The 23,889-nt window shown below is 41.9% G+C and overlaps 2 protein-coding genes across 3 annotated transcripts in view; one reads left to right on the plus strand and one right to left on the minus strand.

The window, feature by feature from the left end:
* Positions 1-23,889, minus strand: part of timeout (circadian regulator timeout) — a 66,246-nt gene that overhangs the window by 21,768 nt on the left and 20,589 nt on the right. For both annotated transcript variants that reach the window (XM_017249045.3, XM_017249046.3), the window contains 3 exons: positions 22,367-22,500; positions 22,149-22,229; positions 17,878-17,978 (listed from right to left, as the gene is read on the minus strand). In XM_017249045.3, the coding sequence (XP_017104534.2) occupies positions 17,878-17,978; positions 22,149-22,229; positions 22,367-22,500 (316 nt within the window). The remainder of the gene's footprint in view (positions 1-17,877; positions 17,979-22,148; positions 22,230-22,366; positions 22,501-23,889) is intronic.
* 2mit (leucine-rich repeat-containing protein 2mit) lies at positions 2-8,900 on the plus strand. Its single transcript, XM_043212498.2, has 2 exons — positions 2-1,619; positions 4,465-8,900. The coding sequence occupies exons 1-2, from the start codon at positions 660-662 to the stop codon at positions 6,922-6,924; spliced, it is 3,420 nt and encodes a 1,139-aa protein (XP_043068433.1). The 5' UTR covers positions 2-659; the 3' UTR covers positions 6,925-8,900.

Consider the following 23,889-nt stretch of genomic DNA (forward strand, 5'->3'; position numbering starts at 1 on the left):
CAGGAGTGGAAGGAATGCTCGCTTTTTAATTGACATTTGCTCGAGTTGAGTTGCGTTTTGTTCAACAGCAATTAGCCGGCCAATGAAAGCGGAACTCGCTGGGAAAAAACTGGAAAAAAAACAATATTCAAATCCAAACACAAAAGGCGCACAATTAAAATTGTAAAACAATTCCAAAACGCCAGCTACGTTTCTAAATAGAATGATCAAGTTGATTTAATTAAAAATTCTGAGACTCGGCCCCCTGGGGTATGCAATGAAATTTTAACAAGCTAGAGCAATGGCCGCCGGTCGACCGGAAACGCAGCCATTGCCCTCGGACGACATCCGCCGCTGACACTTGTCACATGTTTGGCCGAAAAAGGCGAAATGCGCACGTGACGTCCCAGAAAATAGTCAATGAACATGCGGATGAAACGAGGAAATGAATGAGTCAGAGTCCTTCCAGCAGCAACAGCATCAGCAGCAGCAGCGAATGGCCATATTCAAAATTGAACGTTAAACGTTCGCACGTACCGAGCATAAATTCCAAGTGAAATAAAAGGCATTTTCGGGCGAGAAACAGAACAGCAACCCTACCTCCCAATTTACAAAAAAAAACCCTGGGACAAAACCAAAAAAGCGAAAAATAATAGCAGAAGGGAAAAACTGGGGCAAAAATGGTGAAAATCGTGAATAACCAACAATGTGATCTAGGCCTGGCCCTGCTTATGGCCTGGACACTGCTAACGGGCACGGGGGTGTTGGCTGACAGCACCACCGCAGTCCGGGCAGCTGCCGAACGGGAGGAGCAGCTATTATCCCAGCAGGATGTGGGTCTCAGCTACCAGAGTATACACCGAATGCTCAGGGACGAAAACGAGCCGGCCAGCTTTCGGGGGGAATTGCGTTACCAGCAAAAGCGCCACAAACGGGAGTTGGAGCTTAATGCCCCGGCCAACAAGCTGAATCTCACCCACCGGGATCTGAGGACCTTCAACAGCAGCGATGGTCAGTGGAAGGGCGATTTCCAGGTGATCACAGCCATGGATCTCAGCAGCAATCGGCTAAGCAGCCTGAGTTTGGACAACTTTAAACAACTGAAGCAACTGGATTTGAGCAACAACTCTCTGAAGGATATACCCCTTAGCTTGACGGACAACAGTGATAGTTTGTCTTTGGAAACTCTCGACCTATCCTGCAATGAGTTTAGGCAGCTTTCCGCCAGTTTTTTCTCCCAGCGCCTGCCACAGCTCAAGAATCTCAATCTGGCCCACAATCAGCTCATAAACATATCGCGAGAATCCTTCTACAATTTGCTGGACTTGCAGACTTTAATCTTGAGCCACAACAATATATCGGAGATCGACTACGAGACTTTCCTGGCTCTGCCCAACCTGCAACACTTGGACTTGTCGCACAACCATCTGAGTGGCTCGGCGATTCGAGCTCTGCAGGGAATCCCCGATCTGGTCAGCCTCTCGATCGCCTACAATCCGGAGGTCGGCGGTGCAATGCAGGAGTTTGTCGCCTCCTGGAGCCTCAAGGAGCTGGATGCCAGTGGCACAGGACTCTGCCAGGTGCCAGCTGCACTTGCCCAATCAGTAAGGACCCTGAAGTTGTCAGACAACTGGCTAGGGGTAAGTACACAGAAAATATATTTTATATTAGAAAATAAAAATATTTAAAATTGTCAAAATCAAGAAGAATTATTATTGACCAAGATATAGCTATTGCTGTCATAAAAATATGGATTAAAATATTTATTATTTCGGTGTGTGATCGATATATTAACAATTTCCAGACGTCTTGTGGAGCCAATGAACCGCAATTCGACGCTTTTGCCGGCAATTAACGGCACATTCCCGACAGACACTTGCCATCTTCGTCCTTGTCGGCATACAGACTTGAGTCCTGCACCGGCAGGCTCCATTATGCTCCCTGAAAGCTCACCGCTCCCTTTTGCCATTAATTAGCATCTGTTATGTGGCCTGTGCGCACTCTGCGTGCTTGAGTGCGTTTTCCTTTTGCCCTCTGTGGCATGGCCCCTCGCCCTGGCCCCCACTTGCCACTCATCTCCCCTGTCCCCTCCTCGCATCACAGTAAAACAAGCCAACAGAGCCACCGCAAGGCAATCTCCCCACGCGTATGATTTACACTTTGTTATTTTTAAATTTTTGCCCCCGCCATTTTTATTTGTCTCTCTTTTACTTCCGCCTTCGATTCTTTCCAAAGAAAAACCAAAAAGAGGAGACAGGGCTGAGGGGGAAAGGGGAAGGGGATTTTATGTGCTGTTAATTTTAGCATTGGGAGCTATTTTATAGAAACAAGAAACTCCTATTGATTTTTTTGCATGTTTGAGGTTTCCAGAAAAGTTGTAGGATGAATATTAATTGGAAATATTCTAAATATGTAATGTTTGAATGAGTTTGATTAAAAATAACTGAAACTTTTTTTTAAATTTAAAATAGAACTTCTAGATTTTTAAACTATTTAGTTTTTTCCATCAAAAATAACTATAAGAAGACTTATAAGAAAAAATAATATCTTGAAACTGTAGTCTTAAGAGAACGTAGAAGTGCTTAATTAATCCATTTCTATCGGGAATGCTAGCCATTTTAAGAATATGGCCTCTGTTAGGAAAGCATTCTCCTTGAGTGGCAGTTGCAGGCATTGTTAAGCCCGCTAGTCCGGCTAACAGGACACGCCACTCAAGTCTAGTTAAGAACGTAATTAAGACACAATGTGGCCACACAATGGAATAGCAAAGTGCACTTCTCACTTTTCAACAAATGCGAGTGGAAAACAAAGGCAAAATAATGGAATGGGGCGCGTTCAAGTCTTAATAAGAAAAGAAAAGCAATAAGGCCATCGCAGAGGGGGGTGAAAAAGCCGGACAGCAGTGGAAGTCAGAAAAAAGCCGGCAGCGAGCTATTCTCTATCCTGTGTATATGTATATCCTGGCAGGCTGATTGACATAAGCAGCAACACGAGCTTCAGATTAACGCGGCTCTGCGCCCTCCGCCTCGTTGAATTGCCAACACTTATACAAAACGTTGGCAAACAGATTTATAAGGGGCACAAAAATAGACAATCCCGATTGCATTATGAGCATAAAGCGCCCCAGGTCTGCAGGCTTCCTTGCGCCCAGGTATTATCCTTAAACGGCTTCAAGTGTAGACAAACAAATGCGGCGCATAAATTGCTCCAGCCGCCTTTGTCGCTCGCTCGATTATGGCGGAAGCCATAAAAGGTGCAAAAACGCCGCCTCGTAAGCTGTTTAGGGCCAGAGACAAAGGCACTAAGGAGCAGCAATAGAAACAGGAGCAACAGGAGCGGGCAAAAGCAGCAGCAGCATGAACTGCCAGGCTAGGACCAGGACCAGCACTAGGGGAAGAGGCACCAGGCCGAGCCTGGGCATTAATAAAATAAGGATAATTGGCATAAGCATAATCACGTTTAAGCCAACAGCCAACGTGCAGCTGAGACAGGCGAGACAGGAGCCAAAATTAAATTTACACAACAAAAAAATGAAAATCCTTTTCGGGAGTTGAACAAAATATTATATTTTAAATAACGTCCTTACTTTCGAAAAAATATTTAAAAAGAGGCTAGGTCCCCAAAAAAAAAAATAGGCAACTCAAACTGCAGCTTGCAAAGTGCATTTTCTCTTTTAAAGCCATCGGGTGTTTTATGTTTTTCTTCCAGTGCAGTAACCAACTATCTGGGCTATTTTTTCTTTGGTTCCTGAAGTGGCTCATCACTGCTCCCGGGCGCCTTTGTTGCCAAGCCATTTTAATTTGTTCTCCAGACCAGGCCGACTACTGCCTTTTGCTGCTGATACGACTGCTGCTGCTGCCACTGCCACTGCCTTTATCGGCAGTCAACACGCAGCCTTTTCATGGCAAATTATGGCGTTTAGGGCCCGCCGGTAGTCGCCTGTCGACTCTCTGCACTCCGTTGCCAGTGTTAGGCAGTGGAAATCCGCAATTCTACCAATTCTTCCCCGCCCAAAGTTGTACACTCATTTCTTCGTTGCCCGCAGGACAAAGACGACGGCAGGCTGTCTGGTTCGATGGTTGCCGGGCTGGGTCGTTTCATTTAACGAGTCGCGTCTATGTTTACTTTGGCAGTAGACGAGCTTCATAGCTCTGAGGCATCGCGCAGGATTGCACAGAAAGGGGCAACTGGCGCCGCGTCCTTTGAAGTAATTATAATGGCAGATTTAAGTTAATTTTTAAACAATGTCGGTGCCGGGCATGCAGCTCACACTCGCACTGCCACTTTCCCTCTTTGTCAGCCACTAATCAAATTTCCCCAGACTTTCGCGCCCAACAATAAGTTCCTGAGTGGTTGAAAAAATTAAGTGGCTAGACTGGAATTGCCAAAAGAAAGTTAAAGTCATTTTTATAAAATTTAATATAAATGAAAAACTTAATCCTTGTAGATATAATACAAATAATAAAATCCTAATTTTTTTTTTAGGCCATCAACTGCGGTGATATGGACAGCTATCCTTTGCTGCAGTACCTGGATCTTTCCCACTCCCGCATCGCCCAGGTGGAAGACGACGCTCTGGGACGATTGGAGCTGCTGGAGTCCTTGTTTTTGGATCACAACCTTTTGATGCGAGTGCCCAGCAGCCTGCCTCCCTCGCTGGAACACCTCTTCCTGCAGCACAATCAAATAATGGAGCTGCCCCCCCAGACTTTTGTCGGGCTGGTGAACCTGCAGACCCTGGACCTCTCCGGCAACCGTTTGATTTTCCTGCCCGCCCTCTCGCTGCCCAAGCTGCTCACCCTGAACCTCCAGTCCTCGGGAGTGGAAAGTGTGAGTCAATCGATAGTTCACACGCTGCCCCAGTTGCGGGACCTGCTCCTGGAGGACAATCCCATCCGATGCAGCGACCTGCTGGGCATCGCCGAATGGGCCAGTCCATGTCGGTCGGTGCAAATGGAAGTGGGTCAGTCGAGTCCTGTGCGTAGCGGAGAACTGGATCTGAAGGCTGAGTATTTGCAGTTCCACGACTTTTATGAGAACTTCCCTGGCAGTGGCAGAAAGTGCGGTGCAAGAAGGCCTGCGAATGACACAACGCCACCGAGTTGCAGTCTAGTAAGTACCACTGCAACATCAACGTCAAAAGCTTTGCCAAAAGTGAAAAAGTCAAAGGCAAAAAGTGCAGAAGCAACCACAGAAGCAGTTATTGCCTTGAAAAAGGACAAAGTTGAAGCCAAAACAACATCAGCAGAAACATCTACTGAAGCACCAGCACCAGCAACATCATCAGCAACAGAAACAGCAACCCAATCAGCTGGCAACACCGCCACCGTCCAGTCAACCACAAAAACTTTGCGGCCAACAGCAACAACTTCGTTAGACCAATTGCAGGAGCAAGAGCCAAAACAAACCGCAGCAACAACAAGAACACCACCAAAGAGCCAGCTAAATTTGGTTGGGGAAAAATCAACATCAACGACTACCATTTTGGCAGCAGCTCCAGCACCAGCAGCAACAGAAACACCAGAAACCCCAACAACAGCAATAAATTCGAGCCAAACCGAACAACTTACAATGCCAACGAACATTAGCGATGGCGCAAAAACAACGACATCGCCAGCAACAACGGCAACAGCAATTGAAGTGCCACAAAAAATATCTCAGGTCGGGAAAAAATCTGACAAAATGCCAGACGAAAGGGCACAGGAGACTTTATTAAAATACCCGTCAGTGAAGGCAACAGCAACATCACCGCACAAACATGCAACATTGCAGCTGCATGTAAAGGATCGCCATCTAATTGGCACACCGTTGCTGATGCACAAGGGCGATGTCCTTTTGGTGGACGCCGAGCAGTTGTTGCTGCCAGGAACGGCCACGGTGGCGGATGCCGAGACGGAAGCGGATTTCCTGGACAAGAGCCAGCAGAAGGGAAAGCTACTGTTAGCGACTGATAAGCGGCACCCGGAAGCTATAAATGGCGACACAAAGTCGCCAAGCAAAAGCCACAAAAAGAAGCCATCGCTGAGTATTAAGAAAATGACCTATAGCACCAAGCATGCAATAAAAACCTTAGCCACCACAGCAGCAGGTCCTGCTTCAACATCCAGCCTGCCGCACGAGCAGCAGCCGCATCAGCATAGCAGTGTGAATACGCCCAAGGATTCTGCATCCCAGGAAGAGCTCAGTACTTTTGCTCAGCTGAAGGCCTATGTGGAGCTGAAAACCGAGTCCAAGCCCGAACACCTGATGGATCAGCGACATGAAAATCTGCACAATATTTCCGGCAGTCATCCTGGGGTAATGTTGCTGGTGGCCTGCATCCTGGTCATAGTTTTGCTGGCCGGATTGGCTCATGTTTATCGCTGCGAGTTGCCGTGGCAGAGGGGCAACCGTTCCGGTCAATTACGTCCGCATCTTCAGAGGCATCAGTTAAACGAGAGTGATGATGTGCACAGCTTCCTGCACTACCAGGGATCCGTCAACTCTAATTCGACGGATCCGGCTCGCCTCCAAAAGTGGCACCACAGCACTCGAAGAGAGGCACCCTACAGCTCACCGCTGCACAACCTGCAAGCTCGCGAGTTGCAACAGCAGCAGAGGTGCCAGCAATTCTACAGCGCCTCGCTAGCAGGAAGCACTGCCTCCACATCGTCCTCCTCTTCCGGAAGTAGCAGTCGGAGTAGCTTACACTCCCCAAGCCGCGAGGACAGCTACTATATAGAGATGGCGCCCAGCAGTCCGCCACCAGGAGTCGTTTCCAGCCTGCCCATGGAGCTCTTGGGCGGCAGGGGTGGAGTCTCCGGTTGCCGGGCAGACCGGATGGCTGCCACCGATCTGGGAGGCACCACCGGCGGTCTAACTGCCGGACCATCATCCACAGCAGCTATTAAATCGGTGAGCAGCAGGCTGATGGCTCCCAGTTCCCGAAAACTGGGCATCTGGTGACAAACCGTCTTCGGTCAGCGACAATATGCACCCTTCCAGTAGAGAAAAGAACTAGGATTATAGAAAGTAGGGCCCGCTTTATACCCGACAACTGCCAACTAAGTAGAGTTTATTATTTTAGCATATTAAACTATTTCTTTCATTTTATATTCTTCATAATTTTTTTTCCACAAATAAAACTTCCATCAACTATCAACGCCTTTCTCGAAAAGCCAAAAAACGACAATCAAAAATTGGAAATCGGCTAAGAAGCAACAAACAAACTTTCCTCAAATACAACTTTTTCGAAAAGTTCAGCAGCAATCCTACTGAGAACTTGGCGAAATATATTTCCGTATATCTTATGTATTTCAGTAAGTCAGGCCAAGCATTACATATATTATTTTGAGTTGGCTCCTGGCTTGATTTATGATGCCATGCCGCCCACACGTTGCAAGCCTCTTAGCGTCTCGGTTGGCAGCAACAATTTGTCATAAATGGCTCTTAGGTATACGAGTGTATAGAGGGAAGGGCAGACGAGCAGACAGGCAGAGAAGCAGCCAAATGCCAAATAGCCAACGCCGGCAAAGTTTTACGAGCAAACCAGGCCAGGCCAGGAGCCAGGCCAGTGTCCATCTTGTGGTCGTATTTGGGTCAGTTTACTGGCGGGCAGTGCCCGTTAACTTTATATAAGTGCCTGTCCGGTTGCCAAGATTAAGTGTTTCGATAGTCATGCATATAAAAATGAAATATCGATCAAGTATTAAATAACAATTTAGTTTATGACAGGCTCAATTCGGTAATCAGAAAGAAGTTGGCTTCTGGCCGACGATGCTGACTAAGGCGGATGAGTGTCTAGGAATTGGTTCTCCAATCTATATATAAATTCAATATCTTTATCCTTTGGTGTCCTGTCCTGTACTCTTGCTGTTAATTCGATGCTTGACTGCGTCTTAACCCAGTTCTGCCAGCTGCTTGAGATTCCCGGAGTTAAAATTGCAATCTAATTAAAGTTTCGCCCCTGTGCTTTTGTGAAATTTCACCCAAAACACTCACCCTCTGGCATGTGGCCGGCATTCTTTGGCAGTGGGGTAGCAGCCACCCTCATCCTGAATCAGTCAGCACTTAACCTCGTTTTACAAATTGACCGACACAACATATGGTGTAAATCCAACCAAACGGCCCGACATCTAATCTGCCACGCCAAAAGTGAAATGTTGTAAAACTATTTGGGATGGCCCGTCCGGACACACACATAGAGATACAAGTATCTAAAGGCATCAAAATAATGTGGCAGCAAATCAAATTACAGGACACGCGGCCGGCTCTATTTTTAGGCAGGGAGGGTGAAAATGGGGCAGGAATCGGACAAAGGACGATGTCTTGAGCGACCAGAGAACACAACAATTACATTAAGACGCGATAAAAAGTTGTGCAACAATCTTCAGACCCCGACCGCTTAGCGAAACTAAACCGAACTGAAGATGCCACCACCACCAACACCACCACACCACCACCCTGTTGGAACCACAGTCATTGCACAGCTTTTTCAACTTTTTGTGGCTTTGTAATTGGAATACAAGACGAGGGCGCGTGCATACGAGCGGCGACAGCAACAGGAAACAGTCGAAGCGGGGAAAGTGAAACAGAGAAAGCTAGCTTTGTGCACTTGAAAAAAAACTTAAAGAATAATGTTTTCAACAGGAGTATTCTTCTGACAGCATTTCTCCCAGTGCAGATAGATACAGGCCCGTAGAAGAGGCGTTCATGCGAAGTGCGCTTAAGCAATTCAGAAGGATTTATTTTGGGCCACAAAAGCGAAATGCCCCACAAAACGCTCGGAACAACAATTAAAGTAATGCTGACCAACCGTCTAGGCCCGATTGGGTGGGATTAGATGGTGGCAGGCGGGGAGTCCCTGGATTCTATGGCCTCTCCACTCTCCAGTCGAGTGGAGTCCGATGCCAAAACGCACAAAATCTTAATTAAGGAACTTCCAAGTGTCGGCAGCAGGGACAATCGGGCAAAGGACGAAGAGGAAGCGTTTTTTGAGAGTTTCAGAGCAATGGGCAGCCTTTTTATATTTTTTTATTTCTGGCTTGCCAGCACAGCACAAAATTCGCCTACAAAAGAAAACCTTACTTGGTGGGGCGAGGGCTGGAACCGGACCTAAAAGTCCGGTCCGGTTTAGTCCTGGAGCATTGTCAAATTTAATGAAGGTTTCCAAGGACTTTGTGCTTATGACACTGACCAGCTGGCCAAGATTTAGGAAGTTTCCCAGAAAAGGAGAAGCAACTCAAATGAGTTAATTCGATATTTGACACTTTCGGAGCGCATTCCGCCCAATCTCGATGGTATGTGATGGGATGGATAGCAGGACCCGGACTCAGGGACTTTGGTCTTTGGACTTTTGTCTCCCAGCGCAGTTAATAAAGTTGGTCCTGGCCAGGACGTAATTATTTGCCTGCTAAATGGCTTTTGGACGACATTTCGGGACCGTAAATGGGGGCGATTTAGAAAATTATGTGAAAATAAGTTGCCTTTGTTTGGCCATTGGCCGTTGGCAGTTGGCGGTTGGCGGTTGTTTTGGGCCGTAAATAACGGCTCATAATTGGGCGGACTCTAGGAATTACCGGCGGAAGGGGGCACCGGAGGTCTGCAAATAGAAAACAGGACTCGAAATAGGCAACTCTATGCCGTATGGATAGCAAACAATAATTAAACTTAATTGCTCTGTACATTGAATCATCAAACTGTAAATTATAGTTAATAGCAATTACTTGTAGCGATGTTTACTCAAACTCAAATTTCAATTCTGAATATTGCATGTACAATTTCCATAGAATATGTATTTAAAATTTACCCACAACAAGAGTAAGAAAACTGAAAGCAAAATATTTAAAAGTAAAATAGAACGAAGCGGAAACCAGACAACGCAATTCGAAATTCGCCATTGGAGTAACGTTAATATTTGCATTTAATTTGTCGAAAATCAAAGTAAAATGCGATAAAAAGCCACAATAACAACAAAAACTAATTGCCAAATATTTGACGTACAGTTTGTAGCGTTAGCCATTAAAGTCTATATATATACATATACGTTTACCGATATATACAGAACAAAAATGACAAAAGCGAGACGCATTCTGGCGTTAAGCCGAGCAAATAATTATTAAACAAATACTTCTATTTACAAAAATGCAGCAAATATTTAGTTAAGCCAAAATGCCGGGCAACATTCCATATTTTAATTAAACAACGGGGGACTATTTCAGCAAAAACTGAAACTCCCATAAGTAAAGTTTAAACAATAGGTACAACATAATTTTACAGGTGTATTTGTAAATAAAAAACCAAAACTGATTGTGAAAATATAGGAAATAAAAAAATATCGCTGAGACACAAGCCAGCAAGCAAATAAACAATATTTGTGTGGTAGCTGTTCAAAATGAATTATTTGCCAGAGAGGCAGTTCGATATATACATATTAATGTTAGGATTAGTGCTGCCAAATAGGTTGATGAAGCAAACTAAGGTATATATTTGAAAGCTAAAATAAAGTAGAGGTAAGAGAAATGTATTATTGATATAGAAATTATGGATAGAAATTAAAATTGTAAAGATAAAAGGGCAAACATTTTATGAAATCTTCTCGAAAACAAAAACACACTTTTAATGCAAACCAAACATTGAGAAATATGTGAAAATAATAAAATTGAAAACTTTGATTTAAATGGTAAATATACATAAAATTTGATGAGTTATTTTTGTATTTTCAAAGGTGATTAAGGTAAGATCATATTTTATTAAAATGAAAATAAGCTACAGAAAAGTAAGTATGCACAGAACACATCCCTCCCATAATTCAGCTCAAGCCACGAATGATTTATTTAAGACTCAACCGATTAAGTCCAAACCTAATTGAAACTCAAGATCAAACCAATCAAACAGGGCAATAAAAATAAACGTTAAATTAGTGACACATGCGACAGTTAAGTTGGATACAAATGGGAATAAAGCCACGACTAAATTATGCCAATACCCACATCATCCACCCACCCAGGGAAATGCCCAGAAGGAAGCTAAATGCTCGAGACCCAACAAAACGAGCAACATTTTTATTTCAAATCCAATTATTTCACATCGAAACTGCAATCAGATGATTGCGTTCAGCAACAGGAAACATACACATACATATGTACACATATATTTGCTATATACTACAAACATACATATATGCTGTGAAAATGGCCGACAAAATGAAAGTCAATTGGTTTTTCTTGTTTTTTTCATCTTATTGTTCTCTGGCCCTTTTGTGGCGTTTTTGTTTCTTTCCATATATGTCTGTATATATGTCGTTAGTATCGGGGGAAAAGGGCAAAAACAAAAAATAAAACGGCAAAAGGCGAACACCAGACCAAGGCTGAAACTGTCGCCACATTGGGGGAACTGGGCGCACATGTCAAGAAATTGTTATGCGCCCTTGGACATTCAATCGTATGGGCAGGAATTAAATATTCAATATTGCAGCGGGACAGGCCCAGTATTCAATAACAGCCAAATTCCAGCATGGGAACGGGAATGTTAACCGAAATGCGTGCCCCATAAAAAGGTTAATGGTAAAATAATAAAAATATAACGAAATTTGTGCCAACAGATGAACAGAGACATACGGCGACAGTTTGATGACAAAATGTCATTTGGAATCAATTTCTTTTCATTTTTTTTTTTTTTTTTTTTTTTTGCTCACAAATTTGATGGGGGCAAAGATGTCAGAGTCGATGGGAAATTTGCAAAGCTGGTTGGCTCGCTGGCTGGTGGCATTTCACTTTTTTCCCATTGCCATTTACGTTTATAAGTGGGCTGTCGGCACTTAATGCAGTTGGCTTTTGACAGATGCCGGGCTACCTACAAAGTATAGGCCAGAAGGACATTATCTCTGATTAACCCAAATAAGCACTCTCAAAGGACAACACGGTAAAAGGGACACAGGAAGCGGAAAAGGTCACAAAGTCCCTTGCTACGGAGGATATGTTTTGTTCACCAACTGGTTGTTGACCAGATTTTTAAAGAGCTTATAGAGAAAAAGAATACTTTAAAATATAAAAAAGGATATCAGGTAAGAAGATGCCATTATTCATAGAGTGATAAAGCAATTACCCCGGTAATTGTTCCACTATTGGCTTTCAGAAAAATCCATCCGATACCCCAATCCTAAGTTAATTTTAAACTTTTGGGGAGTCAACATTTTTTTATGCTACTGCGTGTTATTTTGTTCGTATTTGGTAGCGCAGCTGGGTATAAACTTTATCTAATTGATTTCGGAGCTGTGCAGCCAAATGGTGCTCCATTAGCGTCAGTCAAGCATAAAAAAGCAACGGAAGGCAACTGACATACGTACGTAGTTTTTTCCCGTTTGACGTTTATGTGCAAATGTACATATAAATATGCAAAAAATTCTGCGGATGGTGTGGATTCTTGATGTGCTGGGAAAACACCAGAGAGATAGCCATACGCTGTCGTATAGGGGTATGGCACTGGCAACTTTAAATTGCATTCATTTTTAATGCACCGCAGCCAAAAAGCACGGCCACATTACGTATACGCAACGTAGTGCACTCTAGGGACACATTGCTTAATTTCAGCCCTGCCTGCCATCGCCCAAACCACCCAAGTGCGTCGGGGGTGTTCGAGACGTGTGTGTGAGTGCCACACCCACAGCCGCGCACACACACGGACACCCAGCCACGCACACAGTTGTACTTACGAATGTCAAATGTGAAAAAAGCGGGCCGGAATTATAAAATAAACCCTGACTTTTTTATACTCTATCAAAGGAGGCTCTTAACTTTCACAGAAGTTTACTATCCTATTAGGTTTTTAAAAATAGTCATTGGTATTATTTCCATGTGAACAAATGTGGGAATGGGTTTGATTTAATTAAAGGCAAATGATTAAATTTTGTATATATTTGACGTTTTTTTTTTATTGTACTATACGTATGCCGTTTGTGGTCAGCGGTTTAGCTTGTAAATTTTAGTTTTCTTTGTGGTTTTAGTTATATAATTAAGCCACAAGCACAAAAAATACATGTGCTTGATAAGGGCATACCAATCTAGGCACCTGATCCTGGATTTTAACCGCACATGCCTGCGAAAGAGTAAAAGAAAAACAGGAAAGGAACCGTGGCAGTTGGAGTGCTTTATTTTGGGATGGGGTAACGATTTCATTTCATGGTTTTGCACTCGTTATGACTTTTACCTTACGCTCTATTCCCGCTCCCTACTACTACTTCTTTTTCGCCCCTCTTACCGCTTTTTGCCCACTTTTTATTGTCGCCCAGTTGTGAACGAGCGTCCCCAAAGTATGCAACGTTTTATGTTCACTGAAGGTAGAATTCCACTCTCCACACACACACACACACTGGGAATTCTCACGCACAACCAATGCGACAAGTTTTTTCAAGTTCGTAAGCCCAGCGGCCAACTTTTCTCTTTTTTCAATTTAAAGTTAAAATTTTTGGGTTATTTTTTCACATTACATATTTTGAATGTTATTGCCGGCAACTGCGGCTGGCAGACCAAAGGCTCGAAGCTTCCAGGAGGAAAGTGAGAGCACAGGTGTGGTTTGTGTGTGTTTTTATTTATGAATAGTAGGAAAAACACCCAGATATACAAAAAAGCGAGGGAATAAAGAAAACAAACAAACACGAGATGAGCCAACATGGCCATTAAAATGCAAAAATAAGTAAAGTAAATCAGACGTTAAATCCTGGCAAATTTTTTCGAATTTACACAAAAATATTTCATTTAATAGGTTGTAGCAGAAAAGAAAAATGCACATAATATTTACTGCCACTTTTGAAGCTTACCAGACTTAAATACCAGCCTTATTACAATTTTTTCAAAAGGCTTTTTTTTCCATAAAACCCGATAATTCAAGAACTTTAAACGTTTGAAGCTCAAAGAAGTATTATTAAATTGCTTAGCAAATTGAAAAGGCAAATAGAATCTACCTGATGAAAAGCCAAACACAAGATCCAGATAAACTAATCAAGGTGAACGAATGGAGAGCTATTAAACTGAAAGTAACTACCCAATAAAAATGGTCAGCTGAAAGGCAAATCAGTGTCAAGCCAGCGCCAAGTCATGGCACCTAATTGAGTAAGTGTCATCACCGGACCATCCACATCCGTATCCGGAACTCGGGAGTTCCATATGAGTGTATGTGAGTCCGGGTGTTGTGGTTGACGTCTGGTATCGCACTCTTTGCGCCAGTGGATTTGGAAAACGGGGACAGTAGACGACGACACGTCAAGTTGCAAATATACTGCCAAGAGGTGAAACACTCGAAGAAATAAATAATTATTTAAATATAAAAGTCAATTTTATTTCTATTTATCGCAGGTTTCAGTTTAAGACTTTATGGTCTGTAATGCCTTTGATTTTCAAGATCTTAACTATTTAATAAACTATTTTCTAAAGTGTAGTATCTTTTCAGTTCAGAACTCAGTTCTGTTGTGTCCAAATGACTCTGGGCTTGCTGTGTGTGCCATTGTGGATATTTTATTTCATTTTATTGTATTTTATTCTGTTCCCAGCTCGTATTTTTTTTTTGCGCACTTTCGGTTATGTTGTTCTGGGACGAGCTTTGTTGTGTGCTTTTGTTTTTATTTGTGTTCATAACATAAACTTTGTATTTTTATGCGAGACAAAGAGTAGGGATGCAGGCAGGACACGCGACACGGAGGCAGGACCGGAGTCGGAGCTGGGGCAGGGCCAGCGACAACAACTGGAGAGACCAACTTGTTTGCGCTGGGAAATCAGTTAAGGACTTGGCGCACAGACTTGGCAGGACTTGAAATAATACACATACACGTACAAATGAATATATTCAACTTCTCTGTCCCCGTTAGCGCCTGGCACTTTTTTCTTTTGTTGTTGTTGTGCTTGTTTTAACACTTGAGTGGATTTTTGTGTTATTTTTGTACGAGTCCTGGGCGTTGATTTGGCCTGCCACGAGGGGGTCTCGAAAATGCCAGCGGAAACGGAAGCGGACGGACAAAGGACAGGACTCCTTCTCATTTATTATGCGCGCCACAAATCGAAATCAACGAGGCAACTTGATTAAGATTTAACTAAGCAAACAGACTCACATGCTAGACCCTTACACCTCCTTTTTTCCAATCCTATTTCTCTGGAATTACGTTTGCATTAGAATTTGAAATTGAAACACAGCTTACACGAGTCCTGAACGGGGAATGGGGGCAGACAAGTGTTATAAATTATGCAAAGTGTCAATGCACTTGCTGTTTCTCTAACCAAAATCGAATTAATATAAAGAGAAATAATTCAATATTAAACCATCGACTGCAATGCAACTTTATTCTACCCTATGGGTTGGGAGTTTTTTTTTTTTAATAATTGATTGAGTTTAACGAAGAGGATAATTACTTTTTTTCGTAATCGGGAATTGAAAGAACAGGAGTTGAGACGCTCACTTTTTTATTCAAATATTATTGGCACTTAAAAGATAATCACTGATTAGTAATAAGTTTTAAAACATAGTTGGAAGTATATTAAACGAATACAGCTTCCAAACACTCATGCTCTCTTGCTTTTACAAAACTGATACTCACAATATACCCAAAGGGTATAAAGGATAAAAAAAATATTAATTAAAGCCAAACCACAGGCAGCGAGCATACTACATGAAGTTTGCGGTTGCCGGTAATTAATAAAATGTACGAGTTCAAAAAACTAAAGAGACACAGGCCGGCCCATTCAATGGCCACTTTGGGGACCGATTCGGTTTTTATGGCCCGACATTAGCGTGAGCATTTTATATGAATTTGTGGGGGAATGGATTAATATGTTTTTTTTTTTGTATTTTTGTTCCTGGTAAATTGCATATTGTTGCAACTGGCAAACTGTCAACTGAACATCAATCTATTGGCGGCCGGAGGGCGTCAAATCCCCTGGTCGTTGTTAGAACGGGTCACGCTTTTTGTTCAGAAGCTTAACGAGCTCAACCCTCTCGGTCCGGGGTAAAAATAAAAAAAAACTGATGACGCAGACATAAAAGAGGGTTTCAAATGCTTTAAGCGCTGTTGCGTTTGAGCGCCGCTACCAAGACCCTTTCATGTCCACCAAAGGACGATGGGACACCCTCAGTGCAGGCGCTCCAAGGCACAGACAGCGGTCCAAACGGCCAAAAGGATGCACACTCACACACACACTCAGTGTGTGCCATTGTCCAGACAACGTTCAATTCATCTGAAAGGCAATATGGGTATGTTGCTTTAAATTGAAAATTAATTAAATTCGCCACACAAAGGGATTTATTGAGCTTTAAAATTATATAGATATGCTGGCTTATTGATTCGATTCTGGGGGAATGCAAATTATTCAAAGAATGAACAAATTTCATTTTTAATTTGAATACTAACGAAATTATGACACCCTTTTAATTAAGTTATTTAAAGTTTAAATTGAAAAAAATGCAAATTGTATTTGGTTTGTAAAATATTCAGTTCAAGGAGTTATAAAATAAATAATTCAAAATTTATACACTTTCGACACTTGATATTTCAAGTTTATGGAGAGAAACTTTGGCGCAGGAAAAGGTTCATAAATTCGGCCATAACTCTTTCCTTAAAGACCGAACCTGATATATGCGCCGCACAAAAACTCTTGATATAAGTTTGTTTCAACAGCGGAAATCATAAATTTCGCACACAAAAATCTCGATTAACTGCACGGCACAGTAAAAGTTGAAAACTTTGCCATTGGAAGCGGCATCTTCGGCGTCGCTGTTGTCCTTGTATTGTATTTTATATATAGACACATATATTTAAAAAAAAAAAGTTAAGAAAAAAGCAACATGTCAGCCTTGGATGTGTTTTAAAACGCTTGTCACAAAGTTTTCGCTGCCACCGCAGCTTTGAAAATGTGCACCGAAGTCACTGCAACCGCAAACTGCACTGAGAAGATAAGAAATACCTTCTACCTTCCATACATACTTCAATACGCGGCATAGAGCATATGCATACAGGGCATGTCAAAAGGCAAAAGCCATTAGACGTGTCTAAACATAAATCGCGCTGTGTTTGCATTCCCGGTGATCTGAAGGCAAATTGAAAAGTCATGTCAGCCATGCCAAAAATAGGAGAAATTCTACGAAGGATGTAAAAGTGGAGTACAAAATATGGACAGCGAATTGTCAACGCTTCACTGACTTTCAAATTGAACGGAGGCAAACAACAGGAATTTTACAAACCAATGCACTTGGCAGGATGGGAAAACAAAAAATGAAATAAAACAATTACGCGTTTAATATATTTTCATTTAGTCCAGCGAGCCAAGGATCTGGCAGGTCCTGGCGGACCAGAAAACAACGACCAGGCTACGGGGATGAGGGCCGTGGCAATGGTAAATGGTAAAAGGGAATGAGAATGCTCGTCCTTTGCTGTCTCATTTTTTACTTTTAATGAAGCGCAAGAATTTCTGTTGGATAATTTGTTAAGCGAACTTGGGCTGGCCGAAGGACGAGTGAGCTTGGGCTGCCTGAAAGCACAGAAAGGAGCCCAGAAAAAGGCAAAGAGCCAAACGGAGCCTGCAAAAACTTAGACAATGCAACAAGGACACTCACACACACAAGCATACACAAACTGAAAGTTGCGCTATAATTTGGCTTATTTCAGCCAGCAAATTTATAAAGTTGAGATGCAAAATGCTGCACCGGAAGTGCCCCAACTGCCCGGGATGGCAGAAACAGGAGCAGGACAGGACGAAGGACAGCGCAAGATAAATGACACGCAAAAGCCAAGTGGCAGATTTTCATTTTTAATTAAACCAACGGTCAACCGAAGTCTGCATTTACCATCTACCTTCTCCATAATGCATAGTAATAAACAATAATTAAAATGTTGCCCTGGATTCCAGGGAGTTGCCATTGCATCCCTCCAGGACTCACCTGTTGTAATGTTGTGCATGAAAATCTCACGCAATAGCAGCAGCTCGTCTTCCGGTGCGGCGGAAATTGCACCGAACACTTCGTTCTCCGGCCACACCTCCCTGCGGGATGCACAGATAAATGAAATATGAAAATAGATGAAATAAGAGTAAGTAATAATTAAAGGGAAGTCTAGGGTAGAGCGGACGTGATCAAGATGTGAAAATTAAATATCGACCAAAACATCCTTGTGTCCTTACAAAGTAATTAGAGACCACGAAGAATAATAATGTTTTGTTATAAAAATATCCATGAAAATAATCTAAAAATATCTGTGAAATAATCAAAAACAGGTCTGATCTGTCCTGAATTGTCAAAACAGTTGTGTAGTTTGTAATCAACAATAAACAGAGAATAAATTTTGATGGCTTAAAATAATTGTGAATTGTTTTTGCTTCGCCAGCAGTTTATCAGTCCATTTCAATTTACCAACAGAATTAAATTCCATGTAAATGCCATTTTTCATTTTGTTTTAATAGAAAAATAGCAGTCAGAAGCTAATAGTGGCAAAGATACAGACTAAATTGTTCGCAAATTCAGCAAGCATAACTTATACAAAAAGTCCATTGAAAATCAGAAACACCAAAGGATAAAAACAATGGCCAAAATAACGACCGACTAGCCACGTCATGTTGCAGGCGAAAAGCATGCAACAAGCAGGGCTTTTAGTTCTGGCCCTAAAAACTGAAATTGATGCGTTTAAAATTGCGTCAGGATACACAGCCCGGGCCGCCTGATCCTGACCAGCGTTTCGCATGTTGCAAGTTCCTTTCTCTCCTTTTCTGTGCCCCACACAGTACTATACACAGTAATCCCCACCGTTCAGATGATGCAAGCAACGGTTGCAATGGTTGCAGGCCTTTCGCAACGATGGCGTTGTTAATTTAATATTTGAAAGCAGCTTAATATGCAGTGCACAGCAAAAACATAACGAGAAAGATATGGAGCTCAAAAAAACCAGGGCGAGAATGGGGTGTTTCGGCTCTAATTTCACTAGACAACAAAGTTTTCATTTAATTCATTTTTAAGGATGTTTCTGATTTGACTTTTAATTGGTTTTCACTTTAAAGGCTTTAACAAAATATATAAGGTTTATTATCCGACAATTTGGAATACAGGTCGTATGAGTAATTTTTATTTTTTGTACACTATTACCATGACTGTTGCTCTGTGGCGTTTGAAAACAGAGTATTCTCTTGTTGGCCATATCAGTTGCCTACAGGCACCACCCAGAACCTGTGGCAGGACAAGAAAATAGTAGAAGGTGCAAGACCCTCTAAGCGAAATATTTATGCTCATTTGTGACGGTGCCAGTAGGCGATAGTGCAACTTATGTTTCTCGCTGTCGCCCAGCCAATAAATTGACTCCCAGACCCCAACACGACACCATTACGAAAAATTATTCGAATATTGTCCTACAGCAGGGATTGTAATCCTGCGGGTCGTTTTTATTTTTGGGTTGAGGGAGCTCGTTAGTTACCGCCGGCAAACAGGAAACAACAATGTGCCGCCAACTTTGGTGGGCGGCGGTCCGAATTTTCGGTTTGTGTCAACATTTGCGTGTGCTCATTTAAAAGTGGTGCAAGTACAGCGTTGTCCAGCGGCGAAGCTGCGGCCTGACGATAATTAGCGGTTTTTGCATGGTCGTATCCCGGTCAGGAACGAATATTGGTTAATTATAAACCATGAAAATCTATGAAACATCGGATGGGTGGATTGGGTATCCTGGGCTGGGCTGGATTTTGGCTTTTAAGTTAAATTATGTTTAATATTGTTGTGCCGCTTGGTGAACAGATAAACTATTTATTTCGCGACAGCAAAAAAAATAAAATAGAAAGACCAAGGCTAACACAATTTATAATCACATTGAGTGATACCAGATTAATTTCAAAACGATCTGCTGGGCAATCTGTTCCAAAATGTAGGTCAAGCCGTATTTAAGTTTTTCGATTAGTTTTCAGTTTTAATTTATGATAAAACCAGGATTATGGTTTTCTTTTTCATTATATATACATATTTAAGATATATTATGTGCTTCAACTGCTGCACTAATGAACGTTTGTTGAATTTGGCTCTAGAGCTGAAATTGCTAAATATTTCCAGTCAACAAAATCAACAAGGGATGTGCAAAGGCAAAGAAAAGGCAGAAGCTTCCGACTTTTCTGTTGCTATGCTAAATAAGCGCATCAGCAGACGCTTAAATAAGCTTAGTTAAAAGGCGGGCGAAGTGGGCGTGGCTACAGCCCAGAGCCAGGCGGGGGTAAGCGGGATGAAAGTTGCAGCCAAAGTGAAGTTTGAATAAACATTTTGCGCATTTACTTCACTTAAAAGTTTGTTTTTTTCCGAGCTGATATTTCTGTGCACCCATTAAGCCAGCTTCGGGAAAAAAGTAGAATAAAGTGGTAGTGGTAAGCGGGAAAGCTCAGAAACGCTTCTCACACTGAATGAAACTTAAAAAGCCCTAATAGTGTGACTTGGCAAGTATTTAAAAATTCCGAGCAGACTCATCACCCACAACGCACTTACATCCAGACACATGTGTACATGAAAATGTCGCTGCCACAAAATTCGGATTATTTTCAAAATTCTGTTTACCCAAAAATGTTCTCAATGGCAGCCAAAAAAGGGAGAAGTAGGAGCATAGATACAAAGATATACTGTCCCTACAAATACTCTCATGTTATACTTATTAATTATTAATGATAACCTTGGCTAGAAGCTTTAACCTTAACAAAAACCTAAATAGTTTTGAAGATTCCCCTAATATTTTTTTATCTAAATAAGGAGTTTAAAAAGGCTTTAATTGAATGAATAAAAAAGCCAAAAATAAAAGCAGTCCCAAACATCCTTTAATACAGTATGAAAAATAAAGTAAGTGTAACAAAATCCTTCGGGGCAGAAACTGTGTGGCAACTGGGCACAAAAACTCCCAGACAATAGCCAGACAAAAGAGTGAGTGTCAAGGGGCGTGGTCGTGGGCGGTAGGTGGCAACTTCAGAGGGTGTTGCAGCAAGCCTTAGTGCTGCTCTATATGCATATCGCATTTTAATTTATTAGCAGAAAAAGCGTCTAGAGTCTAGACCTTTTTAAGCTGCCACTGCAGCAGCCAGCCAAGTGGCAGGCAAAAATTGTATACAATTTTCGTTTCCAACAATTAAAATGTACATAAATTTCAACCAAGTTTGACAATTGAAACTGCATGTTCATCTCAAAAGCAACACTTTTAGCTACTTTAACTCAGAATTTAATGATATTGAAGCCATCCCTCCCTGATACCTTCAACTGAATCCTTTCAAAGGAAAATTTCTTGGGATCAGAACCGGAGCCAACAGTACCAGGTGGAAAATTTTAATGAGGTTGTAATTAAATGACTTGGAAATATTTAAGCCATGCTTTCGATTGCCAGCCTTTGACATGATGCGACATCTGCCAACAACGCTGCTGGTTCTGGTGTCCTGGGGAATTGGTGTCCTGTGGAAATGGTGTCCAATGGTGGGTGTTGGCCAACAATTTAAATGTTGACGCGCAAAAGATAAATTATTTTCACGCAATTTTCCCGAGCAAACAATAAACATTTCTTGAGCGCGTCTTCAATGGGCTTTACATAATTGAGCGGGCAATTAAATTGAAAGGCAGACACATCCCGAATCCACTGGAGCGAAGCAGCAGCAACCTTCTCACCTGGCCAACCTGGCCAGTATGTCTGTGTGGTTTGTTGACTGAAAAATTGCAGGACGACAGGGACAAAAACCAGGCACCGAGAAATTGTCTGAATTGCACCGGACCACCAACTCTTCTTATTATCTGGCCAAAAAGGAGAGCAAGGACATGCCGTGGCATTCCTGGGCCACTGCCCATTATCTGTAGTTACCGGAGCGCCTGGGCAGCATCGTGCCCTGCCTTAACAATAAATAAAAACTATTTAATTTAAGGGCAGCCAGGGGAGGAAAAATATGAAAAAAATAAACAAGCAAAAAAAAATTAAACTCGGTAAATGCCAGAAAAGTCGCACAAAAGGACCCCGAATGGGATTCCTTGGCTGTGAGCACAGTTAATTTATTATGCGAATTGCTTTTGCTACCCCAGTCAATGTCAAGTTATTAAAAGTGGGGTTTTGAAAGGGGTGGCGCGTCTGCTGCCTTAACAACGCACTTCGAACTTCCCAGTTCAGGGTTCATGGGATCAGGGGGTTAAGGAGTCTCAGCCACAATGGCAACCAGAAGTCAACTCACCTGGCAGCTCGTAGAAGGGCGACGGCCTGGTCCAGTTTCTCAGAACGAAGCAGCTTATTTATGCGAATCATGCAATCCTCGCTGGAAGTAGAATAAAGCCAAGAAACATAATGGAATCACGTTGCACAATTGAAAATCGAACTGAATGCAGGTTAATAGCGTGTTGCTGAGGTCAAAGGATATTGTAGAGGTAGAGTTTGAATTCCTAACCAACTTACCGCTGATCATCGATGGATTTCTCCGAAGCCGCATCAAATGGCACCGGCAACTCGTCCTCCGGTATTTCCAGTTCTGCGGCCAAAAGGGCACACACTTCCGTCGCCAGCTCGGCCCATTTGCTAGACAATTCTTCCTGCAATTATGCAGCAATAAATAATTTATTAATTGCAATTGTTTGCAAATGGATAATCACAAAGGAAAATTAGTCATAACGCAAATACGCGTGAGCTATAAAATTAATTATACGCAATTGTAATTATAATCGAATACCTAATATTACTTGTCATTTGCCGTTTGGAAAGGACAACCAAATTGAAACAAACTTCAAAAAAAGTTAACATTAAATAAAACAACCGCAGTGGTCATTAAAATGCAATGAATGGAGTTTCAAAAAATCAAAACCACATATTTGCCTTCAAGCTCATTGATTTTCATTTTCGAGTGTCAATATTATATTTATCCTAAAATTAATTCAAAGGCGATAAAGCTTGCATTTTTAATGAACGGGAGCCTTGGTATTTGAATTCATTTAAAAAATACAACTGCAGAGCATTCCATTGCCTGAATTTGCCGATTTTCCGATTTCTGATTATTTTTTGTTTGCACAAAAAAGATAAAAATTGAAGCCATTGTTTTCAGATTTTTTTCCCTATCAGACCTGTTTACAATGAATGTGAATTGAACATCAATGAACCGGTCCTTCTAACTACAAGGACATGACATATGGCCGGTATTTTCATTTAATTAAATGGAAATGTAACAAGCTTCGGAACTTGATGATTTCCAAAGTATATTGTGTTAAAAATTGTTTTGTGCTTCAGAACAAAGAAGTTTTCATTTTATTTTTAAATAATTTAAAAATGCAACATAAAAACAATGAAAATGCCAAGTAATCTGAAGTCGTTTCCCTTGAAATTATTTTTTTGTGAACTTTCCTTTACATTGTACACGATTTTATTCATTTAATTTATCGCTCGTTTAACTTTTGCTTGTTGGTAAAAAAGAAACATGCAAATATTTGCGGCTGTGTGTTTTTGTCATGTTTTTCGCTTCGCGGAATTGACAAATATTTATAAATTAATTGTTGAAAAATTGATGCACGGAATACGCGTGCGAAATCGTGAAACAATGGCAACACAGCTGCTTGGCCACAACTACACAAATAAATATGTCAAAAATTAACACAATTGAAGGTAGCCCGAGAAAATAAAAGAACCGTTTTCATGTCGGCACCAGTATCCTTTTAAATCCCGATGTACTACCATTCAAAATAGAATAATAAAAAGCATGCACCAAAGGTACCAAAACGTCGGCCGCAAAAATGCACAGAAAAATGTTTTCGCAGGTTGGTGGTGCACACAGTTGCGGCAAACGGAATCCTGCAACTCCAGGACCGGAGTCCACTGGCCCAGTGGCCGGAAATCACGCTCAACGGTGCGTCCTGTCCCAACGCGACAAAGTGTGTAAAAACAAAAGAAGGCTACCAGTAGAAAAAACAATAGAAGTCCAGCAATGCGAACAG

This window comes from Drosophila bipectinata, chromosome 3R (genome assembly GCF_030179905.1).
Source record: "Drosophila bipectinata strain 14024-0381.07 chromosome 3R, DbipHiC1v2, whole genome shotgun sequence".
NCBI classification, from domain to species: Eukaryota; Metazoa; Arthropoda; class Insecta; order Diptera; family Drosophilidae; genus Drosophila; species Drosophila bipectinata.

What these genes read in the sequence shown, in the direction of transcription:
- 2mit (XM_043212498.2), top strand. Translation starts at nt 660, where the DNA reads ATGGTGAAAATCGTGAATAACCAACAATGTGATCTAGGCCTGGCCCTG. An exon ending in TGTCAGACAACTGGCTAGGG is followed by an intron (nt 1,620 to 4,464) that starts GTAAGTACACAG and finishes TTTTTTTTTTAG; the next exon opens with GCCATCAACTGCGGTGATAT.